At 48.8% G+C, this 20,759-nt stretch overlaps 1 protein-coding gene across 1 annotated transcript in view; it reads left to right on the top strand.

Annotated features, from left to right (window-relative positions):
- Positions 1-20,759, top strand: part of QSOX1 (quiescin sulfhydryl oxidase 1) — a 137,228-nt gene that overhangs the window by 83,974 nt on the left and 32,495 nt on the right. The window contains exons 5-6 of the mRNA XM_030206725.1: positions 245-335; positions 2,256-2,401. Of these exons, the coding sequence (XP_030062585.1) occupies positions 245-335; positions 2,256-2,401 (237 nt within the window). The remainder of the gene's footprint in view (positions 1-244; positions 336-2,255; positions 2,402-20,759) is intronic.

Here is a 20,759-nt window from a genome sequence, read left to right as displayed (position 1 = left end):
AGTTGTACCTATTTGCACTTTCAAATCCCCATGTGGACTTATTTGGCCATAGCTTTTGTGCATTTGCTTAGTGAGAAAAAAGCATCATGCTCCCTGCTGTGCTGACACTGATTTTTCAAAGGGAAACTCTGCTTGCAAGAGGAAAGAGAGCTGGGCAGCTGGACCCTTCATGACCAGGGGCTTAATGCAGGGAGAATGAAGTGTTGATTTTGCTGGCAATGCTCTTTTTTCCCCTCTCTTCTAGTGCTACTGAGGTTCAGGAGTTCTTTGGAAATAACATTGAACAGTATCTGGCTCTAATCTTTGAGGATAATGAGTCATATCTGGGCAGAGAGGTGAGTCCTATGTACTTCACCATCTTGTTTATCGTTTATTACATTTGATATACCGTTTCTCTTGTAATCAAACCAACATTTATTTATTTGTTATATTTATACCCCACATTTTCACACCTATTTGCAGGCTCGATTCACAATAAAAGTAAAATAAAATTAAAAACAACAAACATAAAGATACTAGGAACTCCATAACTGGGGATAACAGGGGCTCTTAGAGTGGCAGGAGGGGTATAATTCAGGTTATAGAAATTCATATGTAGTATTGGCTGCTTGCAGCAGCCTGCAATGTCTAAATACTGTATATGGATTTTCAGTACTTAGAATATCAGATAATAGGGAGCTAATTTTCTGTAAGTGGTTAATGAGTTTCTATATATATTCTATACAGTTCATTGTCTAATATATCCTTTACTATATTATAGATGCAAATATATATATATATATATATATATATATATATATATATATAAACAAGTAAACATGCCCGTTTCTCACACAAATGAAACGGGCACTAACAAGGCTATCCTCCGAGTTCCAGCTTGGCCCCTTCCTTCCACCCCTCTTATCCGAATTCTAGGCTCCCCTCTCCTCCGAGTTCCAGGCCTCCCTCCCTCTCTCTCTCTCTATTCCGAGTTCCAGGCCCCTCTCCCTCCCTCCCTCTCCGAGTTCCAGGCCCCCTCTCCCCCTCCCTCCTAGTTCCTGGCCCCCCTCTCTCTCTTCTCCAAGTTCCAGGCCTCCCTCTCCTCAGAGTTCCATGCCCTCACCCTCCCTCCCTCTGGTCCGAGTTCCATGCCCCCTCCCTCCCCTCCGAGTTCCAGGCTCCCCTCCCCTCTGAGTTCCATACCCCCTCCCTCCCTCCCTCTCTCTCCTCCTCTCCCCTCCCCTCCCCTCCGAGATCCATGCCCCCCTCTCCTCCGAGTTCCAGACTCCCGCGCCTCCATCCCTCTCTCTCTCTCCCCTCCGAGTGGCAGCCCAACCTGCGTTGCCCGCCCTCTTCTCCTAGTCCTCCGCCTGCCCCTTCCTTTCCTGCATACTGGCCTGAATTTAAAAGTTCTTACCTCGGGGTCCTGCGGCAGCAGTGAAAGGCGAGCAGGCACGGCTCTTCAGCGTGCCTTCCCTTCTGTCTCAGCTCTGCTTCTGGTCCTGCCCTCATTTCCTGTTTCCAGAAGGGCGGGACCAGAGGCAGAGCTGAGAGAGAAGGGAAGGCACGCTGAAGAGCCGTGCCTGCTCGCCTTTCACTGCTGCCGCAGGACCCCGAGGTAAGAACTTTTAAATTCTGGGCGACACACAGGAAGACGAGGGGCAGGCGGAGGACTGGGAGAAGAGGGCGGGCAATGCAGATCAGACTGCCACTTGGAGGGGAGAGAGAGGGAGGGAGGCGCGGGGTCTGTAACTCGGAGGACAGGGGAGGGGGAGAGGGAGAGGGGCGATTCTCCCCGCGATTAAATCCTCACCTCCAACGTTCTGTGGCTGGCTGGTGCTGGTTTCCCTTCCCTCTCATTGATCCACCCTCTGACGTCATCACGTTCAGACGCGAGGGCAGACCAATGGGAATTGTGTTACGAACCCAGTCATCCAGACGTAGAACGTTGGAGGTGCAAATTATTATATAGGATGTGCTATTAATAGCCCTACATCATTCTCCACAGCAGCATATGCTGAAAGAGACTGTAATGGAAGAACTGTGTTCCCTGTGGTCAGTGTTCCTACATGCCTCGCTATAGCATATTATTCTGGGTGAGACTGGGACCAGAGAAGCTGTTTCAAGACCAGCACCTCTAGCCCTAGGCCTAGAATGGATTCTCTGGCCTAGATTTCTGCTCTGATGCTTCCCCAGATGCAGGCTTGCATGACTTCCTTCTGTTTGATTTGTTCTTTCTCTCTTTGCCCTGATAATAACTGCTATTTGGGTTGTAGGTGACAATGGACATGCTTCAGTATGAAAACATCGTAGTTCGGAGAGTTCTGGGAAGCAACCAAGAGCTTGTGAGACAGTATCAAGTCAAGTCATTGCCATCTTTATATGTGCTCTCCAGAAACGGCTCTTTTTCCAATATCCTCCTGTAAGTGCAGCATTATCTATGATTAGGCTACAAATGGGCTCATTGAAAACACTGTGCTCGCATTGCCATCCTGCTATACTAATGTGTTCTTCTGTGGATCCAGTTGCACCAATAGACTGGGGTAATGAGGCCAGAATTTATAGGTTTAAGAAGATATTCTGGGAGCTAACTTATATTATTAGTAAATGACAATTCCTGCATTCAAGGTGTCTGGATTACTCCCTCAAATATTTTCACAGTTTTCCTTTCCTTTCTTCTGTTTCTTCCTTTTTTCCTTCTGTGCTGAGATTGGTCTTAGAGTTGGGAAACATGCCAGCAGCCTCAAATGCTCAAGCTGATGAATCAATCTGGGCACAGGAAAACTTGGCAACAAAGCAGGAGTGAGCAATTCCATTTCCATTCTCCTATGCTACATTCCCTCCCCCCCAATACTTTTCTGTTCCCTAATTACAGAAAAATTCATTAGCAATTGGACAAAAGCAAGTCCTGAATTACTGATGTTGGATAATGGGAACTGCTCTTGGTCCCTCTGGTGGCTGCTCTTCTGAATGGCATGGTACTTTCTAGCCATATGGTGTGTCTGTATTCTCAATGGATGATTGATGCCAGGCTGGTGGTGAGGGGCAGAGGCACCTCTGACTCCCTCAGGATTGGGGAGACTTTTACAATATGTATAATTTGGGGAGCAAGCATGAGGGACTTGGAGCAAGACTGGGGAGGGTAAGGAAAGCAGTGTGATAACTTGTAGGCATTGGATGCTGCTGGATGCACTATCATTTAACATATTTATTGTATTGTCACCTTGGACTAGATGAGAGGAAAATTATTTGAGACTATCTCATTCCACTGCCATCTGCTGATCCTCAAACGTGGAACTAGGATAAACCACAGAATCTGAGAGCTTCAGGCTAGCAACATAGGGTCTGCTACCCTCAGATAGTTTGCTGGGGGATTGTTGGTGCTGTACATTCTGGTGTGTAAAAAGGATTGCTGGGGGCTTGGAAATGAAGAGATCTTTCCTAGGTAAGGCTGAGAGTATTTGCTCAGCTGCTTCATTCTTACATTTTGTCTGGTGTCTAACTACACATCTAGGGTTGGGGAATTGTGGACACATTATATAGAGACAGGGCAGTGCAAATACAACCAATAGCATTTCCAGCAAGAACTTAAAAAGCTGTCCACAAGACAATCTTGAGCTAGATTTGGAAGCAAAAAGCTCTAAGAATAGCTAAAGGGGTTTTTACATCGATACAGGAAACTGTGATGCAGGGGCGTAGCCAGACACCCAATTTTGGGTGGGCCTGGGCCAAAGATGGGTGGGCAGAAGAACTCTGCCCTGTCCCACAAGTGATTTGGTCCCACTCTCTCTCACCTGCAAGCCATATGGTCTCTCAAACATCCCCCCTCCCCTGCATACCTTTTAAATAGCAGATTTTCAATGGTAGCAAGCAGCAACTAATACACACTGCTCATGTTGGCCCCACAGCCTTCCCTCTGAGGCAACATCCTATTTCCGCATAATCGGGAATACATCAGAGGGAAGGCTGTGGGGCCAGTGCGAACAGTATGTATCAGCTGCTTCTTGCTGCAGGCGATGATCTGCTATTTACAAGGTATGCAGGAGGGACAGTTGGGAGTTTTCGGCTGGTGGGGCTTGGGGATCCCTGCCAGCCACATCATAGGTGTGCTGCTACTGGGTGGGCCTGAGATCAAAGTGGGTGGGCCTGGGCCCACCCAGGCCCACCCTTGGCTACGCCACTGCTGTGATACATTGGGGTACCTAACTTCAAATTATATTTCCAGGCAGCTCAAGTAAAGGTGGCTCTTGATTGGTGAAAGCTAAATCCTAAGTAGTGGTTAGAAACCGAACAAAAATGTATGAATTATGTACCTTTTTATCCCATTACATTTGGATTTTAAAAAAAGGTATAATACAAAGAAATGTTATCAATCCTTATACTAAGCATTCTGTAGAGCTTGGGAATTTCTAGTCCCTTTTTGCTGGAGGAGAAACAATATTATAGGTGCACACCTATTAAATATAATGAAGAAAGAATTTATATTTGGAATAACAGAGCAGGTTCACATAAAATAGGAAACTAGCTGACTCAGGAGATTAGGCCATTTAATAAACCTGAGTAAACTAGTTAATTTCACATAAGCTGTGTAACTGCAAACAATGTCCACTACATTAAAATCAGATATCTGTAAAGAGATGAAAGCGTGTTCTGCTTAAGGCAAGATCTCCTTTTTGAGTTACTGTTTAAGGGTATGTTGGGAATAAAGGTTTGATCTCTAAACTGTATGCCGTATTAAACTGCCCTCTTGAAAGAAAGCCTAAACATCTATTAGATTGAGAATAGGACCTTAATGAGGTAATAGCAGAAGCAAGGCAGATAAAGATTTTGAAACAATTACACAAATATTTATCTTTGCAAATTTAGTTAAGAATATGTATGAGCTCTTTTCTTCAAGTACAAACAACAAGATAGTAAGTAGTTGCTGCTGAATTATGTCATCCAATGGAGCTTGTGCAGATAATTTTCTCCAGTTTAGAAAACTTCCTAGATGCCTTTAAGAGGCACCACCATGTATGCCCCTGACCCTGCCTCTTATTGTGTGAGACCACCTCAACCTTCATTCCATATCATCATGCTGATCAATCCATAGACTGGTGGGTTGTGTCCATCTACCAGCAGGTGGAGATAGAGAGCAATCCTTTTGCCTCCCTATATGTGGTCATGTGCTGCCGGAAACTCCTCAGTATGTTCTCTATCTCAGCAGGTGGTGGTCACACACAGCAGCAGCTCTGGCTAGGTCTCCAAGCCTAATTTTTAGGTTTTGTTGAGTACCTGGGGTTGAGGGCTCTTCTTGAGCAAGTGCAAACCTGGCGGTGCCAGGTCCCTCCTTTTCTCCCCCCTCCCGCTGGCTCCGTTGAAAAAAAAAAATTTTTGGGACGTCCTTAAGGGCGTTTATTTCAACGTTTATTGCAGCTGCTCACTGGGACACCAGTTCGTTATAGCTCGGAGCGAGAAGCAGGTCATTTTACCTTTTTATAGCGGGCAGGGGGTTCCCTGTTTGGTCTCCACGTGGCTTATGGCGTCGGAGGGCGAGGGCGCGAGGATTTGCTCCCCGGACCGCGGGGATGCGTCTAGCGGGGATGCGGGGATTTCAAAACCTGAATCGCCTTTGTTAAGCATCAGTTTGGAGTCCGGTCAGTGTCCTGGTTCTTCCTCCAGTGCGGTGGTTTTTCCCGCCATAAGTGCCCATCCCCCACTGCTCGCCCACTCCATGTTGGCCGGCCACTCTGCTCGGACGGCTTCTTCTTGGGCCACCCTCGAGCTGGGAGATGTTAATACTATGGTCGCCCTTGATTCGGGTGACGGTAAGAAAGCGGCCAAAGTTAAGCGCCGTTCTTCCCGCGCGGCTCCTTCTCGGGGTTTTGCGCCAGACGCCATTTGGATGCGCAGCACGTTTCTCCCCCGCTCTTGCGAGCGCCGGTTGAGAGTGTGTCTAGGGCCGTGGCCCAAGCTGCAGAAGTGCACAGTTCGGGGGGCTTCTCCCCTGAGTTCATTTTGCTGCTGCATCAGGCTTTCTTATGCAAAACGCTGCCCCTGTCCCCCTGTCTGATAAAGGGGTTGAGGCCTCTGGAAGCAAACGCCCTCGGGTGGATTTCCAGGCCCTAGAGGACTCTGTCTCCTCTGATGTAGATGAGGGCAGCGTATCGGAGTTCTCCCAACGGTCCTTTGGGGATTCCTTGGAGGAGACGGATTCCTGCTCGGATGGAGCGGATGACCCCTCTGCAGCGCGGATCTTTCGCTCAGAGGATTTGCCCAACCTGTTAGTGCAGGCCATGAGCATTTTGAAGATTTCCTCTCTGGAGGACGTCTCTCCCTCAGCCTCTGTTGGCTCCGCAATTATGCTGGGGACGAAGCGCCCGCCTAGAACCTTCCACGTGCATGATGCCATGCACACCTTGATTTCGGCTCAATGGGATGTCCCAGAAGCGAGCCTCAAAGTGGCTAGGGCTATGTCCCGCCTCTATCCTCTGCCTGAAAGTGAACGGGAGGCCTTTCTTTGGCCTACCGTGGATTCTTTAATCACTACAGTGACTAAGAAAACGGCGTTGCCGGTGGAAGGTGGCACGGCCCTAAAGGACGCCCAAGATAGAAGATTGGAGGCGGCCTTAAGGTCGTCCTTTGAGGCGGCTGCTTTAAGTTTGCAGGCCTCAGTTTGCGGCTCCTATGTGGCCAGGGCGTGCCTGACGATTGTACAGCGGGCTTCCCCCTCGGATCCTTCCTTGAGGGCTGATTGGCCGGCCCTGGAATTGGGCTTGGCTTATTTTGCAGACTTGCTGTATGATGTCTTGAGAGCCTCGGCTAAAGGTATGGCTCAGACAGTCTCTGCACGGTGTTGGCTTTGGCTGAAGCATTGGTCTGCTGACCACGCCTCTAAGTCTCGCCTGGCTAAGTTGCCTTTTAAAGGCAAGCTGCTCTTTGGGGTCGAGCTGGACAAAATTGTGACCGATCTCGGCACATCTAAGGGCAAGAGGTTACCAGAGGTCAGGGCTCGGGCCAGTGGTGCTCGCCCCGGTTCCTCCAAAGGACGGTTTCAGGAAGCCCGTCGGTATCGCCCGGGCAAGTCGGGCTCCTCTGCCCCCTCTTCCTTCAAGAGGAACTTCTCCCCCAAGCAGCATTCCTTTCGCAGAGACCGCCGTCCCGGAGGTGCGTCCTCCGGTCCTCCCCCAGGGTCTCGTACCCAATGACGGGGCCCTGGTCCATGGCCCAGTGCAGATTGGAGGACGCCTGTCCTCGTTTCTGGGCGAGTGGACCAGGGTAACTTCAGACGCTTGGGTGCTGGAAGTCATCAGAGACAGGTACAAGCTAGAGTTCTGCCGACCCTTAAGAGACGGGTTTGTGCACTCTCCCTGCAAGTCTCCGGTCAAAGCTGTGGCAGTGCAGCAGACTTTTGACAATCTGATCCGCCTGGGTGCGGTCGTTCCGGTGCCAGAAGATCAGCTTGGCAAGGGACGTTACTCCATTTACTTTGTGGTACCAAAGAAAGGAGGTTCTGTACGGCCTATCCTCGACCTCAAAGGGTTCAATCAGGCCTTGAAAGTTCGGCACTTCCGAATGGAGACTCTCCGCTCTGTTATAGCGGCAGCGAAGGCAGGGGAGTTCCTGGCATCCTTGGACATCAAGGAAGCTTACTTGCACATTCCCATCTGGCCTCCTCATCAACGCTTTCTGCGTTTTGCAGTCCTGGGCCGACACTTCCAGTTCAGAGCCCTCCCGTTCGGGTTGGCTACTGCTCCGCAGACCTTCTCCAAAGTAATGGTGGTCATCGCGGCCTTCCTGCGAAAGGAAGGAGTACAAGTCCATCCTTATCTGGACGACTGGTTGATCCGAGCCCCCTCTTATGCAGAGTGCGGCAAAGCTGTAGACCGGGTGATTGCTCTTTTGAGCTCCCTGGGGTGGATCATCAACTGGGAGAAAAGCCAGCTGCGCCCGACTCAGTCCCTGGAGTATCTGGAAGTTCGTTTCAACACCCAAGTGGGCAGAGTGTTCCTGCCGGACAATCGGATTGTCAAGCTTCAGGCTCAGGTGGACCAGTTCCTAGTAGCCTCTCCTCTTCGGGCTTGGGACTATGTGCAGCTGTTGGGCTCTATGACGGCCACGATGGAAGTAGTGCCATGGGCCAGGGCTCATATGAGACCACTACAACACTCTCTGCTGCAGCGCTGGACTCCAGTGTCGGAGGATTACGCTGTGCGCCTTCCCTTGGACCCAGCGGTGTGCAAGGCGCTGAGCTGGTTGCTGAGGACAGACAAGTTGTCCGCAGGGATGCCTCTTTTGACCCCGGAGTGGGTTGTCATCAAGACGGACGCCTCTTTGACGGGCTGGGGAGCCCACTGCTTGGGAAGGACAGCGCAGGGGCTCTGGTCTCCTGCAGAGGCAAAGTGGTCTATCAACCTCCTGGAACTCAGAGCCATTCGGTTGGCGCTTTTGGAGTTTCTCCCGGTACTGGCGTTGAAGCCAGTATGGGTCCTGTCGGACAATGCCATGGCTGTGGCCTATGTCAATCGCCAGGGAGGTACCAAGAGCGCCCCTCTAGCCAAGGAAGCCATGAATCTATGCCAGTGGGCGGAAGCGAACCTGGAACAGCTGTCGGCGGCCCACATTGCCGGAGTCATGAATGTCAAGGTGGACTTTCTCACTCGCCATACCTTGGATCCCAGAGAGTGGCAGTTATCGGCTCAGGCGTTCTTGGACATCACGAAGCGCTGGGGCCAGCCGAGCCTAGATCTGATGGTGTCATCGGCCAAGTGCCGCGCTTTTTCAGCAGAGGACGGGACCCTCGTTCTCTGGGAGTAGATGCTCTTCTCCAACAGTGGCCGACACAGGAGCTTCTCTATGTGTTCCCGCCCTGGCCCATGTTGAGCAGGGTGCTAGACCGGGTGGCAAAGCATCCGGGCCGGGTAATCCTGGTGGGTCCGGACTGGCCCAGAAGTCCCTGGTATGCGGACTTGATCAGGCTCTCAGTGGACGGCCGTCTGCGGCTGCCAGCGGAGCAGGGCCTGTTGCATCAGGGTCCTGTGGTGATGGAGGATCCCTCCCCCTTTGGTGTTACGGCCTGGCTATTGAGCGGCAGCGTCTGAGGAAGAAGGGCTTCTCAGACAAGGTCATCGCCACTATGCTGAGAGCGAGGAAGCGCTCTACTTCTACTGCTTACGCCAGAGTTTGGCGTACCTTTGCATCGTGGTGTGAGGCAGGCTCCCTTTCTCCCTTCACTGCTCCAATTTCTTCAGTGTTGACGTTACTGCAAGAAGGTCTGGAGAAAGGCCTGTCGCTCAGTTCCCTTAAAGTCCAGGTAGCGGCTCTGGCTTGCTTCAGGGGCCGCCTGAAGGGTGCTTCCCTGGCTTCGCAGCCAGATGTGGTGCGCTTTCTCAAGGGAGTTAATCACCTGCGCCCTCCTCTGCACTCAGTGGTACCTGCGTGGAATCTCAATCTGGTGCTAAGAGCCTTGCAGAAGCCGCCTTTTGAACCCTTGTCAAGGGCATCTCTGAAAGACCTGACGTTGAAAGCAGTCTTTTTGGTGGCTATCACTTCAGCCAGAAGAGTTTCCGAGCTCCATGCGCTATCATGTCGAGAGCCTTTTCTGCAGTTCACTGAGGCAGGAGTGTCTATTCGCACAGTGCCTTCCTTTCTGCCCAAGATTGTTTCTCGCTTCCATGTGAATCAGCAGCTCTGTCTCCCTGTCACGTCCCTCGTCCATACCTGCGCTCCCGCTGTGGGGAGCGGGAGCCAGCGGCATCCGCGGCATCGGGGACGGCGGGAGAGGGCCTCCGGAGGAGCCGGCGCTGCCACGGGTCGGGCCGAGACCGGCGACCCACTGGGGCGAACGTCGGCCTCGGGGAAAGGAGGTTCGCGCCGGCCAAGATGGCGGCGCCGGAGCTGAAGCCTCTTGTAATCTCAAGGCTGAAGGAGTCGGGAGCTCCTCCCACCTCGCCCCGGATTGGCGAACCCGGGCGATGACTCCGCCTGGAGTTCGGGCAAGCCAATCCGGGAGCTCTGCCGACTCCCCGGGGCCGGATTGGTGGGTTTCCTTCCCGGAGGGCAGGAAGGCGCGATATTTAAACTCAGGGACCAGAGGACCTTGTTGCTTCCGGTTCTGTTCCCGAAGCAGGTCCAGTAGTTTCGTGTTACGGATGGCTAGCCGCCCTTGCTAGCCACTATCCAGAGACTGTGCTACTGTTACCCACGGATGACTAGCCGCCCTTGCTAGCCGCTATCCAGAGACTGTGCTACTGTTACCCACGGATGGCTAGCCGCCCTTGCTAGCCACTACCCGGAGACTGTGCTACCGGGAGTCACAGATTGCTAGCCGCCCTTGCTAGCCTCTATCCAGAGACTTTGCTACTGTTAGCCACGGATTGCTAGCCGCTTTGCTAGCCATTTCCAGAGACTATAGCGATTCTACCCACGGATTGCTAGCTACCTTGCTAGTCGTTCTCGTAGACTGTGTTTGCTGACTGCCGGCCGGGCCAACCGTCAACCCCACGGTTCCAGCAGTCCTGCTGGCCGCCTGCAGCTGAGGGCTCAACCCTTGGTGAACGGCGGTCGCCGCGGGTGAAGATTCGGGGTTGCACGGCTGTCCTCTGAAGTCTTTCGGGGCCTTAGGGGATCTAAGGGCTCACCATCAAAAGAGACAAGACACTCCCATCCTTTCGTAGGGAGGACTACCCAGAGGAGTACTCTGCTCTCAAATATCTAGATGTGAGACGAGTCATCATCAGATACTTGGAAGTGACCAATGATTTCCGGAAGTCGGATCATCTGTTTGTCCTGTTTGCAGGTCCTCGTAAGGGTCTGCAGGCTGCTAAGCCTACAGTGGCAAGATGGGTCAAGGAAGCCATTGCAGCGGCTTATGTGGCCGCAGGGAAGGTGCCGCCTATCTGGCTGAAGGCTCACTCCACTAGAGCTCAGGTTGCCTCGATGGCGGAGGCCGGGTCCGTCTCCTTGGAAGAGATTTGCAAGGCGGCAACTTGGGCATCGGCTCATACCTTCTCCAGGCATTACCGCTTGACTGTGGCTGCGTGGGCGGAGGCCCGGTTTGGAGCTTCAGTGTTGCTGTCAGGGATTTCTATGTCCCGCCCTGGGTGAGTACTGCTTCGGTACATCCCACCAGTCTATGGATTGATCAGCATGATGATATGGAAGGTAAAATTATGTATCATACCTGATAATTTTCTTTCCATTAATCATAGCTGATCAATCCATAGCCCCTCCCGGATATCTGTACTGTTTTTATCCTGGTTGCATTTCAGGTTCAAGTTTAGTCTTCAGTTCCTGTTCAGGAGGACATCGTGTTCAAATTTTTTCAAGTTTTTTCAATTGGATTCTTCAGGAGTTGAGACGATTTTGTGTTACAGTGAGCTGCTGCATTCCTCTCTCCTCCGTTTTACGGGGCTGGATTGAGACCTAAATTCTGCCGGCGCTCCCTCCCGCTTCGTGCGGCTGTAGGGCAGGTTTGTACCCCTCCCGCTTCGGCGGTGTTAGGGTCAGTCAGCTCCTCCCGCGGTTGCGGTTGCAGGATAAGCCAGATCCCCCTGCATCGGCGGGGTGGTGTCCCTCCCCCGCTCCGCGGGGATGAGCTGGACGGATTCCCCTCCCCCACTTGTGTGGGGATGAGCTGGGTTAATTCCCCTCCCCCGTTTCGGCGGTGGTGAGCTGGGCAGAGTGTCCCTTTGTGGGTATAATTCTCTAAGTGCTGAGTCCTGCGGATGGAGCTTTGATATCGACATACTGAGGAGTTTCCGGCAGCACATGACCACATATAGGGAGGCAAAAGGATTGCTCTCTATCTCCACCTGCTGGTAGATGGACACAACCCACCAGTCTATGGATTGATCAGCTATGATTAATGGAAAGAAAATTATCAGGTATGATACATAATTTTACCTTCTTTTGCAGAGCTGGTATGAAGGACCTGGTCTTCTTATTCTTTTTATGAGGGTTTTTTGTTTGTTTGTTTGTTAGTTTGTTTTTTTACTTGAAACAGGTTTTGTTGCATGTGAACCTCTCTATTTCTGTTAGGGGTTTTTGCCTTTGTTACTTTATTAATTCACAGTTGCCTTCTGTTGCTTCCTTTTTATGTGCTTTGTGACCTGAGTAGGCCTCACTTTTCAAAATCAAGTTGGTTGATTTCACAGCAGCTGTTTTTTCCAGCAAAATGCTTTAGAAGAAGGCACCCAGCAGCTTTAGAAAATATGGGCAGTGTGGCAAGACCATTCTGTTGCTGATACTTACAACTGGTGTTTGCAGTACCTTGGGCCCAGTTATGAATTCTCCCAGGCCCATTTGTGTTCACACATGACTAAAAATGATTTGAAGCTGTGAAAGCAGCATGAAATGATTTTTGGTGCTTCTATGTCTGGTCAGTACCTGTCAGCATTAGTCCTGAAGGGCTCAGAAACTGCATTGGACACTGGGGATGCATTGACATCAAGAGGGCATTGATTTCCCTTGATGTCAAGCATCAGTAGGGGCCACCTGGAACAGACCTGAACTAATTCCCGACCAAAGAAGAAGAAAGATTTGTTCTCTTTTTTTTTTTTGTCAACACCAAGAGTTCTCGTTACCATTAGCACTGAACGTTGCTGTAGAGTGGTATCAAGAACACCAAGATGTAGGTTGTTGCTATACTCTTGGTGTCAGCCTCCAAGGACTCAGGGATCAGGCTACCGGTACTACTCAACATATGGAGGAGTATATGATGACTTCAATGTTGGGATTGACAATCTTTGAGGAAGACTTCAAGAAAATCCACAAGAGTCTTATTCAAATCCTTGCTCAACACAATGTCTTGGCTATGGCAACATTCAAGTAAGGACTAAGTTTAAAATAGGTTGCAAAGAATCGATAGATCATTTATCGTATATTAGTTTTTTTTATACTGATTCTGGTTGCCAAGCAAATTTGAATCAGTTTACAATCCAAACAAAATCAGTAAGATCAGGAAAAGAACTCCATAAAATGACAGCACACAGAACAAACATCTGACGCACTCTAAAAACTTACTCAAAGAGGCACGCTATCCATTTAAACAAAAGTCTAAAATATCCACTTAAACATGCTACCATCCAACACACTCAAGAACACACTCAGAAAGGAGTAAGCATCCATTCAAATAAAGTGTATAAAATACACACATGAACAGTCATTACCAAATTACAAAAGTACCCCACCCATTTGCAGAAACCAGCCAAAGCTGCAGCACCTTACAACTAGGGAAATGAAATGCTAGTTGAAAAAGGTATGTTTTTAAGGCAATCCAAAAAAGCGAGTAAGATGTTTCCAAACACAGATGTTGAAGTAAGAAATTCCAGAGAGTAGGAGATAAGAAACAGAAGGCTGAGGAGCAAGTAGATTCCCATCTAGCCTTTGAGGGTGATGGAAGAACTAACCTGTTGTCTGCCAAGGATCGGAGAGTACGAGATGGTGTGTATGGGATAGTTAATTAGCCAAGTATGAAGGCGTGGAGTGTAAAGAGCCTTGTGTGTCATTGTTAATATTTTGAACTTAATTGTACATTCTGTCACCAATGTAGTCGAAGAAGAGGAGTAGCCTGATCATACTTTGACGCTTGACAAATGATGCGAACATCAGTGTTCTGAAGCGTTTGAAGACATTTCAAATTGGCTTTAATAATGCCTGCATAGGCAGCATTACAATAATCATACCGAGAGTTAACATATGCATAGAATAATGAACAAAGTGATTTAGAGTCTTCCATATTCCTGACTGATCGAAGTTGGCACAGAAAAAAAGAACCGTGTTTTAAAATCTGAGAAACTTGTGGGCCAAAAGATAAGGAAGTATCAATGACAATCCCTAGATAGTTAAATGAAGACACAGAAGTTACCTGCCTATCAAATAGTACAGGAGTTATCATAGGAAACGAAAGAGAACCAGTGATCGAACTTGCTATTGTTTTATCAGGATTCAGAACAAGCCTGTAGAGGCCTAAGGTTAATAGAGGATGGATCTGTATAGCGTATCGGAATGAAGTCATCCGCATAGGAATATGAACTAATTCTGAAAGTTAGGATAAGTAGAGCCAAAGGACTGACATAGAGATTAAAAAGCGAGAGAACCAGAACAGAACCTTGGGGAACACTACTTGAAAGAGAGCATGAGGAAGAAGTGGAAGATGACTGAATTACTTTAAATGAATGATCAGTCAAAAAGGAAGTGAACCAACTGTAAAACTGTGTCAGTGATTCCCAGAGAATATAAACTGTAGTTGATGAATGGCCATCCCTCTTCAACTGTAAACCATCTATTTTGAACTTTTTCAGGACATAACTCTTGCAGACTTGTACTGCCTAATAAAAAAAAATGAGCAATTGGCTGTGTATGACCAAATCTTTGCCAAAGTTAAGAGACTGATTCCAGGTGCAAATCCCAACCAAATTCTGCTGAATTTTGAAAGTTCTGCTATGAATGCTTTCCACAATGCTTTCCCTCAGCAATTGACTGATTTTATTTTCACCTGACTCAGTCTGATTTGTAAGACGCAGGAACTGGGAATGAAAAGCGATTATGAAACAGATGAGATTTGTTTGACAGTCTGTTGTTTACCAACCCTAACAATAGTGCCAGAACATGATATACCAGAAGCATTTGATATATGAGCAGACAGCATGCCCCATTACGAGAATATGGCAAAACTGAGATATTTGACCAGGACAGTGGGTTGTGTGTGGTCCTGCTATGTTTCCCATCTCAACATGGAACCATTACCAATCTGCAGCTGATGGGATTGCTTATACTATGAACTTCTTAGAGGGGTGGCATTTTAGGCTACAGGCACTTTTCCAGTGCCTTCATCTGACACTGTAGACCTTCATGAAGAGAGTGGAGAAGACATACAGTTGAAGAAAATGCACTTCCTACAAGGCATAGCCAGTGTGCAGCCTGTTAGAGGTTATAAGGGGCCAACAGTTTAAACAAAACTTTAGACTTCCTTCTTCTGGAAGACTGTCAGGCATAGGTACTGTAAGTCTGCATATGTTCTCTGAGGCAGAACACATCATCAGCAAGAGTGAGGTCCATGATGGGTTTGTCTGGAATCAGAAAGAGGAGGATACGTCTTCCTTTGTTCCCTACTCACATATATCCTGAAAGAAGAGGAAGTCCAGTCACAAGGAGCTCAAGAGTTTCACAGTGTTCTGTTATCAGAGAAGCTAGCTCTTTGACCTTTTTTCAGAAGAGGCTCTCTTTGCAGCATGGCATGTCACCATGGAAAGAACATGGTCAGATTGACTTGTGGTGCTTTCAAGATGGCATTGAGAGCTTCTGTTATGGTTATTGGAACCAGCAGGCTGTCATAGCTGTGGGCCTCAGACCTACAATAATGCGCAGGTCAAAGAGGATTTAACTGATCTGTCCTCTAGAACCCATTTGGTTTGTTGCCACCCAAAACAGTTGTGGTGTGTGCCTATTAGCAGCACCCTTCAGTTTCCTTTCTTTTTCTGCTGGGAGCAACCTACAGATGTGGATAGAAGTCTCAGTTGTGAGGACTTTCTTTCTCACTTCTGTTCAGAGAAAACCAAGTTACTTACCTGTAGCAGATGTTCTTTATGGACAGCAGAATATAAGATCCGAATATAATTAGGTCTGCCACCTCCGTTTGGGCAGCAGAAGCCATGGGCTTTCTACTATCCTGAAAAGGAGTGCATATTCCCCTCTAAATACTTAATTACCCCAACCTTGTGTTCTCATGACAGTTTTACCCAGTCTGGGCAGTAGCAGGTTCCCTAATTAGAAAGAAACCCAGTAATCAGTAGATACAGTAATATAGTTTATTAGCATCAGTATCTTACCCAAAGATAGTACAGGCAAATCAGGCAGTCACATGGTGGAGCAGCATTACACGACACGTCTCCTTCAGCCTTCTCTGCTCTTCTCTCTAGTCTTCTGATCTAATACCCTTCTGACTGCCCTTTTTATACCATTTTGACCCTATTCATTTCAATGGACCCTAGCTTTCTCACTAGAGCTCTTGGCCCTTATCAGTTGATAAGAATGACTTCACATGCTCCCAAACTCTAAGTATAAACAAATTATGTTTAGGCAGTGCTTTTTTTGTAGAAAAAAAGGTGCCGGTACTCATTGTGGGCGGGGTCACCACACATGGCACCGCCCCTATTATAGCCACACCCACATTAGCCACACCCCTTATACCAGCCATAGCGCATATAAACAGACATCATTGAAAATATTATACTAGTATAGGAGAAAAAATAATGTGATTTTTTTTCATTATAAATAATTTCTGTAAGCTGTTACAGCTCAAGTATATCCAGTGCAAAATAAGACAAATTCCAAATACTAAAATGAAAATAAAATGATTTTTTTCTACCTTTGTTGTCTGGTGACTTTGTTTTTCTATCCATATTGGTCCCAGTCTCTGATTCTGCTGCTCTCTATCTGTTCTCTTAACTCCGTTTCCAGGGCTTCCTTTCCATTTAGTTCTTTACTTTCCTCCTTTCTTCTTCTTTTGTTGCCCTGCATCCATAAGTAAAAGCTGGGTCCTCCTCCTTGGAATTGACTGGAGGAGGTATAACATGGTTCCAGCTTTTGCCTATTTTCTCCATCCATGTGCAGTTTTTCTCCTCTCTTCCCTTTCCCTCATCTCCATCCATGCGCATCTTCTTTTTTCTTTCCTCCCCTCCATTCATGTCCAGCACTTCTCCTCTCTCTTTCCCTCCATCCATGTCCAGCATTTCTCATCTCTCTTCCCTCATCTGTATCCATATAAAGCAATAATTCTCTCTCCCCTCTCCTCCATCCAAGTCAGCATTTCTCCTCTCTCCTAGCCAACTCCTCCATCCATCCATGTCCAGCAATTCTCCTCTATCTCCTGCTCTCCTCTCCATCCATTTCTAGCATTTCTCCTCTCTCCCCTCTCATCCATGTCCAGCAATTCTTTCTTCCCTGTCCTCCCCTCCCCGTCCAGCGATTCTCCTCTCTCCCCTCCATGTCCAGAAATTCTCTCTTCCCTGTCCTCCCCTCCCCGTCCAGCGATACTCCTCTCTCCCCTCCATGTCCAGAAATTCTATCTTCCCTGCCCTCCCCTCCATGTCCAGCAATTATCTCATCCCTGCCCTCCCATCAATGTCCAGCAATTCTCTCTCCCCTGCCCTTCCCTCCCATCCCATGTCCAGCAATTCTCTCTCCCCTGCCCTTCCCATGTCCAGCAATTCTCTCTCCCCTGCCCTTCCCTCCCATCCCATGTCCAGCAATTCTCTCTCCCCTGCCCTTCCCCCCCATCCCATTGATTTCCAGCAATTCTCTTTCCCCTGCCCTTCTCTCCCATCCCGTCCAGCAATTCTCTCTCCCCTGCCCTTCCCATGTCCAGCAATTCTCTCACCTCTGCCCTTCCCTCCCATCCCATGTCCAGCAATTCTCTCTCCCCTGCCCTTCCCTCCCATCCCATTGATTTCCAGCAATTCTCTTTCCCCTGCCCTTCTCTCCCATCCCGTCCAGCAATTCTCTCTCCCCTGCCCTTCCCATGTCCAGCAATTCTCTTTCCCCTGCCCTTCCCATGTCCAGCAATTCTCTCCCCTACCCTTCCCTCCCATTGATTTCCAGCAATTCTCTCTCCCCTGCCCTTCCCTCCCATCCCATGTCCAGCAATTCTCTCTCCCCTGCCCTTCCCATGTCCAGCAATTCTCTCTCCCTTGCCCTTCCCTCCCATCCCATGTCCAGCAATTCTCTCTCCCCTGCCCTTCCCTCCCATCTCATTGATTTCCAGCAATTCTCTTTCCCCTGCCCTTCTCTCCCATCCCGTCCAGCAATTCTCTTTCCCCTGCCCTTCCCATGTCCAGCAATTCTCTCTCCCCTGCCCTTCCCTCCCATCTCATTGATTTCCAGCAATTCTCTTTCCCCTGCCCTTCTCTCCCATCCCGTCCAGCAATTCTCTTTCCCCTGCCCTTCCCTCCCATCTCATTGATTTCCAGCAATTCTCTTTCCCCTGCCCTTCTCTCCCATCCCGTCCAGCAATTCTCTTTCCCCTGCCCTTCCCATGTCCAGCAATTCTCTCTCCCCTGCCCTTCCCTCCCATCTCATTGATTTCCAGCAATTCTCTTTCCCCTGCCCTTCTCTCCCATCCCGTCCAGCAATTCTCTCTCCCCTGCCCTTCCCATGTCCAGCAATTCTCTCTCCCCTGCCCTTCCCTCCCATCTCATTGATTTCCAGCAATTCTCTTTCCCCTGCCCTTCTCTCCCATCCCGTCCAGCAATTCTCTTTCCCCTGCCCTTCCCATGTCCAGCAATTCTCTCTCCCCTGCCCTTCCCTCCCATCTCATTGATTTCCAGCAATTCTCTTTCCCCTGCCCTTCTCTCCCATCCCGTCCAGCAATTCTCTTTCCCCTGCCCTTCCCATGTCCAGCAATTCTCTCTCCCCTGCCCTTCCCTCCCATCTCATTGATTTCCAGCAATTCTCTTTCCCCTGCCCTTCTCTCCCATCCCGTCCAGCAATTCTCTTCCCCTGCCCTTCCCATGTCCAGCAATTCTCTCTCCCCTGCCCTTCCCTCCCATCTCATTGATTTCCAGCAATTCTCTTTCCCCTGCCCTTCTCTCCCATCCCGTCCAGCAATTCTCTTTCCCCTGCCCTTCCCATGTCCAGCAATTCTCTCTCCCCTGCCCTTCCCTCCCATCCCATTGATTTCCAGCAATTCTCTTTCCCCTGCCCTTCTCTCCCATCCCGTCCAGCAATTCTCTTTCCCCTGCCCTTCCCATGTCCAGCAATTCTCTCTCCCCTGCCCTTCCCTCCCATCTCATTGATTTCCAGCAATTCTCTTTCCCCTGCCCTTCTCTCCCATCCCGTCCAGCAATTCTCTTTCCCCTGCCCTTCCCTCCCATCTCATTGATTTCCAGCAATTCTCTTTCCCCTGCCCTTCTCTCCCATCCCGTCCAGCAATTCTCTTTCCCCTGCCCTTCCCATGTCCAGCAATTCTCTCTCCCCTGCCCTTCCCTCCCATTGATTTCCAGCGATTCTCCCTCCCCTCCCCTCCCATTACTTCCAGCGATTCTCCGCCTCTCTCATGCCCTCCCATCGACGTGCAGCGATTTTTCCGTCCCTCCCCTGCCCTCACCTCTCTCATATCCAGCGATTCTTCGTCCCCCAGCGTCCTCCTTCACTGCCTGCCAGCCAGTCGGACTCAGAACCGAACGGTGCAGGCAGCGATTGGCTGGCAGCGTCGTAGCTTCCCTCTGCAAGTCCCGCCTATGCGTAAACAGGAAGTTGTAGGCGGGACTTGCAGAGGGAAGCTACGACGCTGCCAGCCAATCGCTGCCTGCACCGTTCGGTTCTGAGTCCGACTGGCTGGCAGGCAGTGAAGGAGGACGCTGGGGGACGAAGAATCGCTGGATATGAGAGAGGTGAGGGCAGGGGAGGGACGGAAAAATCGCTGCACGTCGATGGGAGGGCATGAGAGAGGCGGAGAATCGCTGGAAGTAATGGGAGGGGAGGGGAGGAGGAGAAAAAGGTGCCGGTACGCCGTACCGTTGCGTACCGGCACAAAAAAAGCACTGTGTTTAGGACAACATATGCGAAGAAATAACTTCACAGGTCATTTTGCCCTCCTCAGCTCCCCCTGGATGATCTCATCTGGGGTGCAGCTGACCCAGTACTATCTTTCTTTAGCCAAAACATCTTCGCTCATGATGTCTTGCAGGTGCCAGTCCCAGCATTGTTGACAAGAGCAAATGCCCCCTCCCTTGCCAGCTCTCTGGGAACTCACTTCAGCATTTGCTGCAGTGAAATGTATTTTGTGTCAGAGATGATTTTTTATTTTAAGAGGCCTAGCTCTTGGCCTGAGCCATTGGCCTGTATTTCACTGAGAGCAAGTGACAGTATATTTCTACAGATCTCACATATCTTCCCATCTCCCCTAGAAGATGTCTCCTAAACTCAGCTATTTGAATGAGTGAGGAGGGCCCTTGTGATTACTTGAGGCAGGAAGTTAGGTGCATGCAGTGGTATCTCCAAAGACTTTTATTTATTTATTAGGATTTATTTACCGCCTTTTTGAAGAAATTCACTCAAGGCGGTGTACAGTAAGAATAGATCAAGCATGAACAATAGACAATTACAGCAGTAAAAATATTCAAAAACAATACAAAGTATGGCATGGTATACTACTTACAATGTCAACACAATACATAATAGAACATAATTGATACTGAAGGGTAAAGCAAAGATGTAACATATAGATAGGTAAGGAAGTAGGAAGAGTTAGAAAGTAAGGTGATTGATTTAAAGAAAGTTGCACATTAGAAAGTTTTGTAAGCTGGAGAGGCTTATCCATATGGGCTCTGTCAGATGATGTCAGCCAATTTTGAGGACTTATGTCCTGCAGTGCAAACAGAATACCTGCTACAGACAAGCAACTACAGACTATCTTCTTTCTGTTAAACTACATTAGTTTTATCCCAGTGTAGAAGAAATATGTTGGCAAAAATGTGGAAATAAAGGAACTTTGCACCACATTTGGTGGGAATGCTCTGAAGTGTGAAAACATTGTAAGGCTTTCATTATAGGGATAAAGAGTATAACTGGAATTCTTTTAAGTGTAGGTGCTAGGATTTTGTTGCTTCATTGTCCCTTTGGAGGAAGGCATGGAAAAGTTAACAAGCTAATTACTTACTGTGTTTGAGTAGCCAGATGTGAGATCACTGTAGCATGGAGAAACAATTTTATTTATTTATTTATTTATTTATATATTGGGATTTATTAACCACCTTTATGTAGAGATTCACCCAAGGTGATATACAGCCGGTACAGTTTAA

This window comes from Microcaecilia unicolor, chromosome 6 (genome assembly GCF_901765095.1).
Source record: "Microcaecilia unicolor chromosome 6, aMicUni1.1, whole genome shotgun sequence".
NCBI classification, from domain to species: Eukaryota; Metazoa; Chordata; class Amphibia; order Gymnophiona; family Siphonopidae; genus Microcaecilia; species Microcaecilia unicolor.
This window is presented reverse-complemented; position numbering and strand designations above follow the sequence as displayed.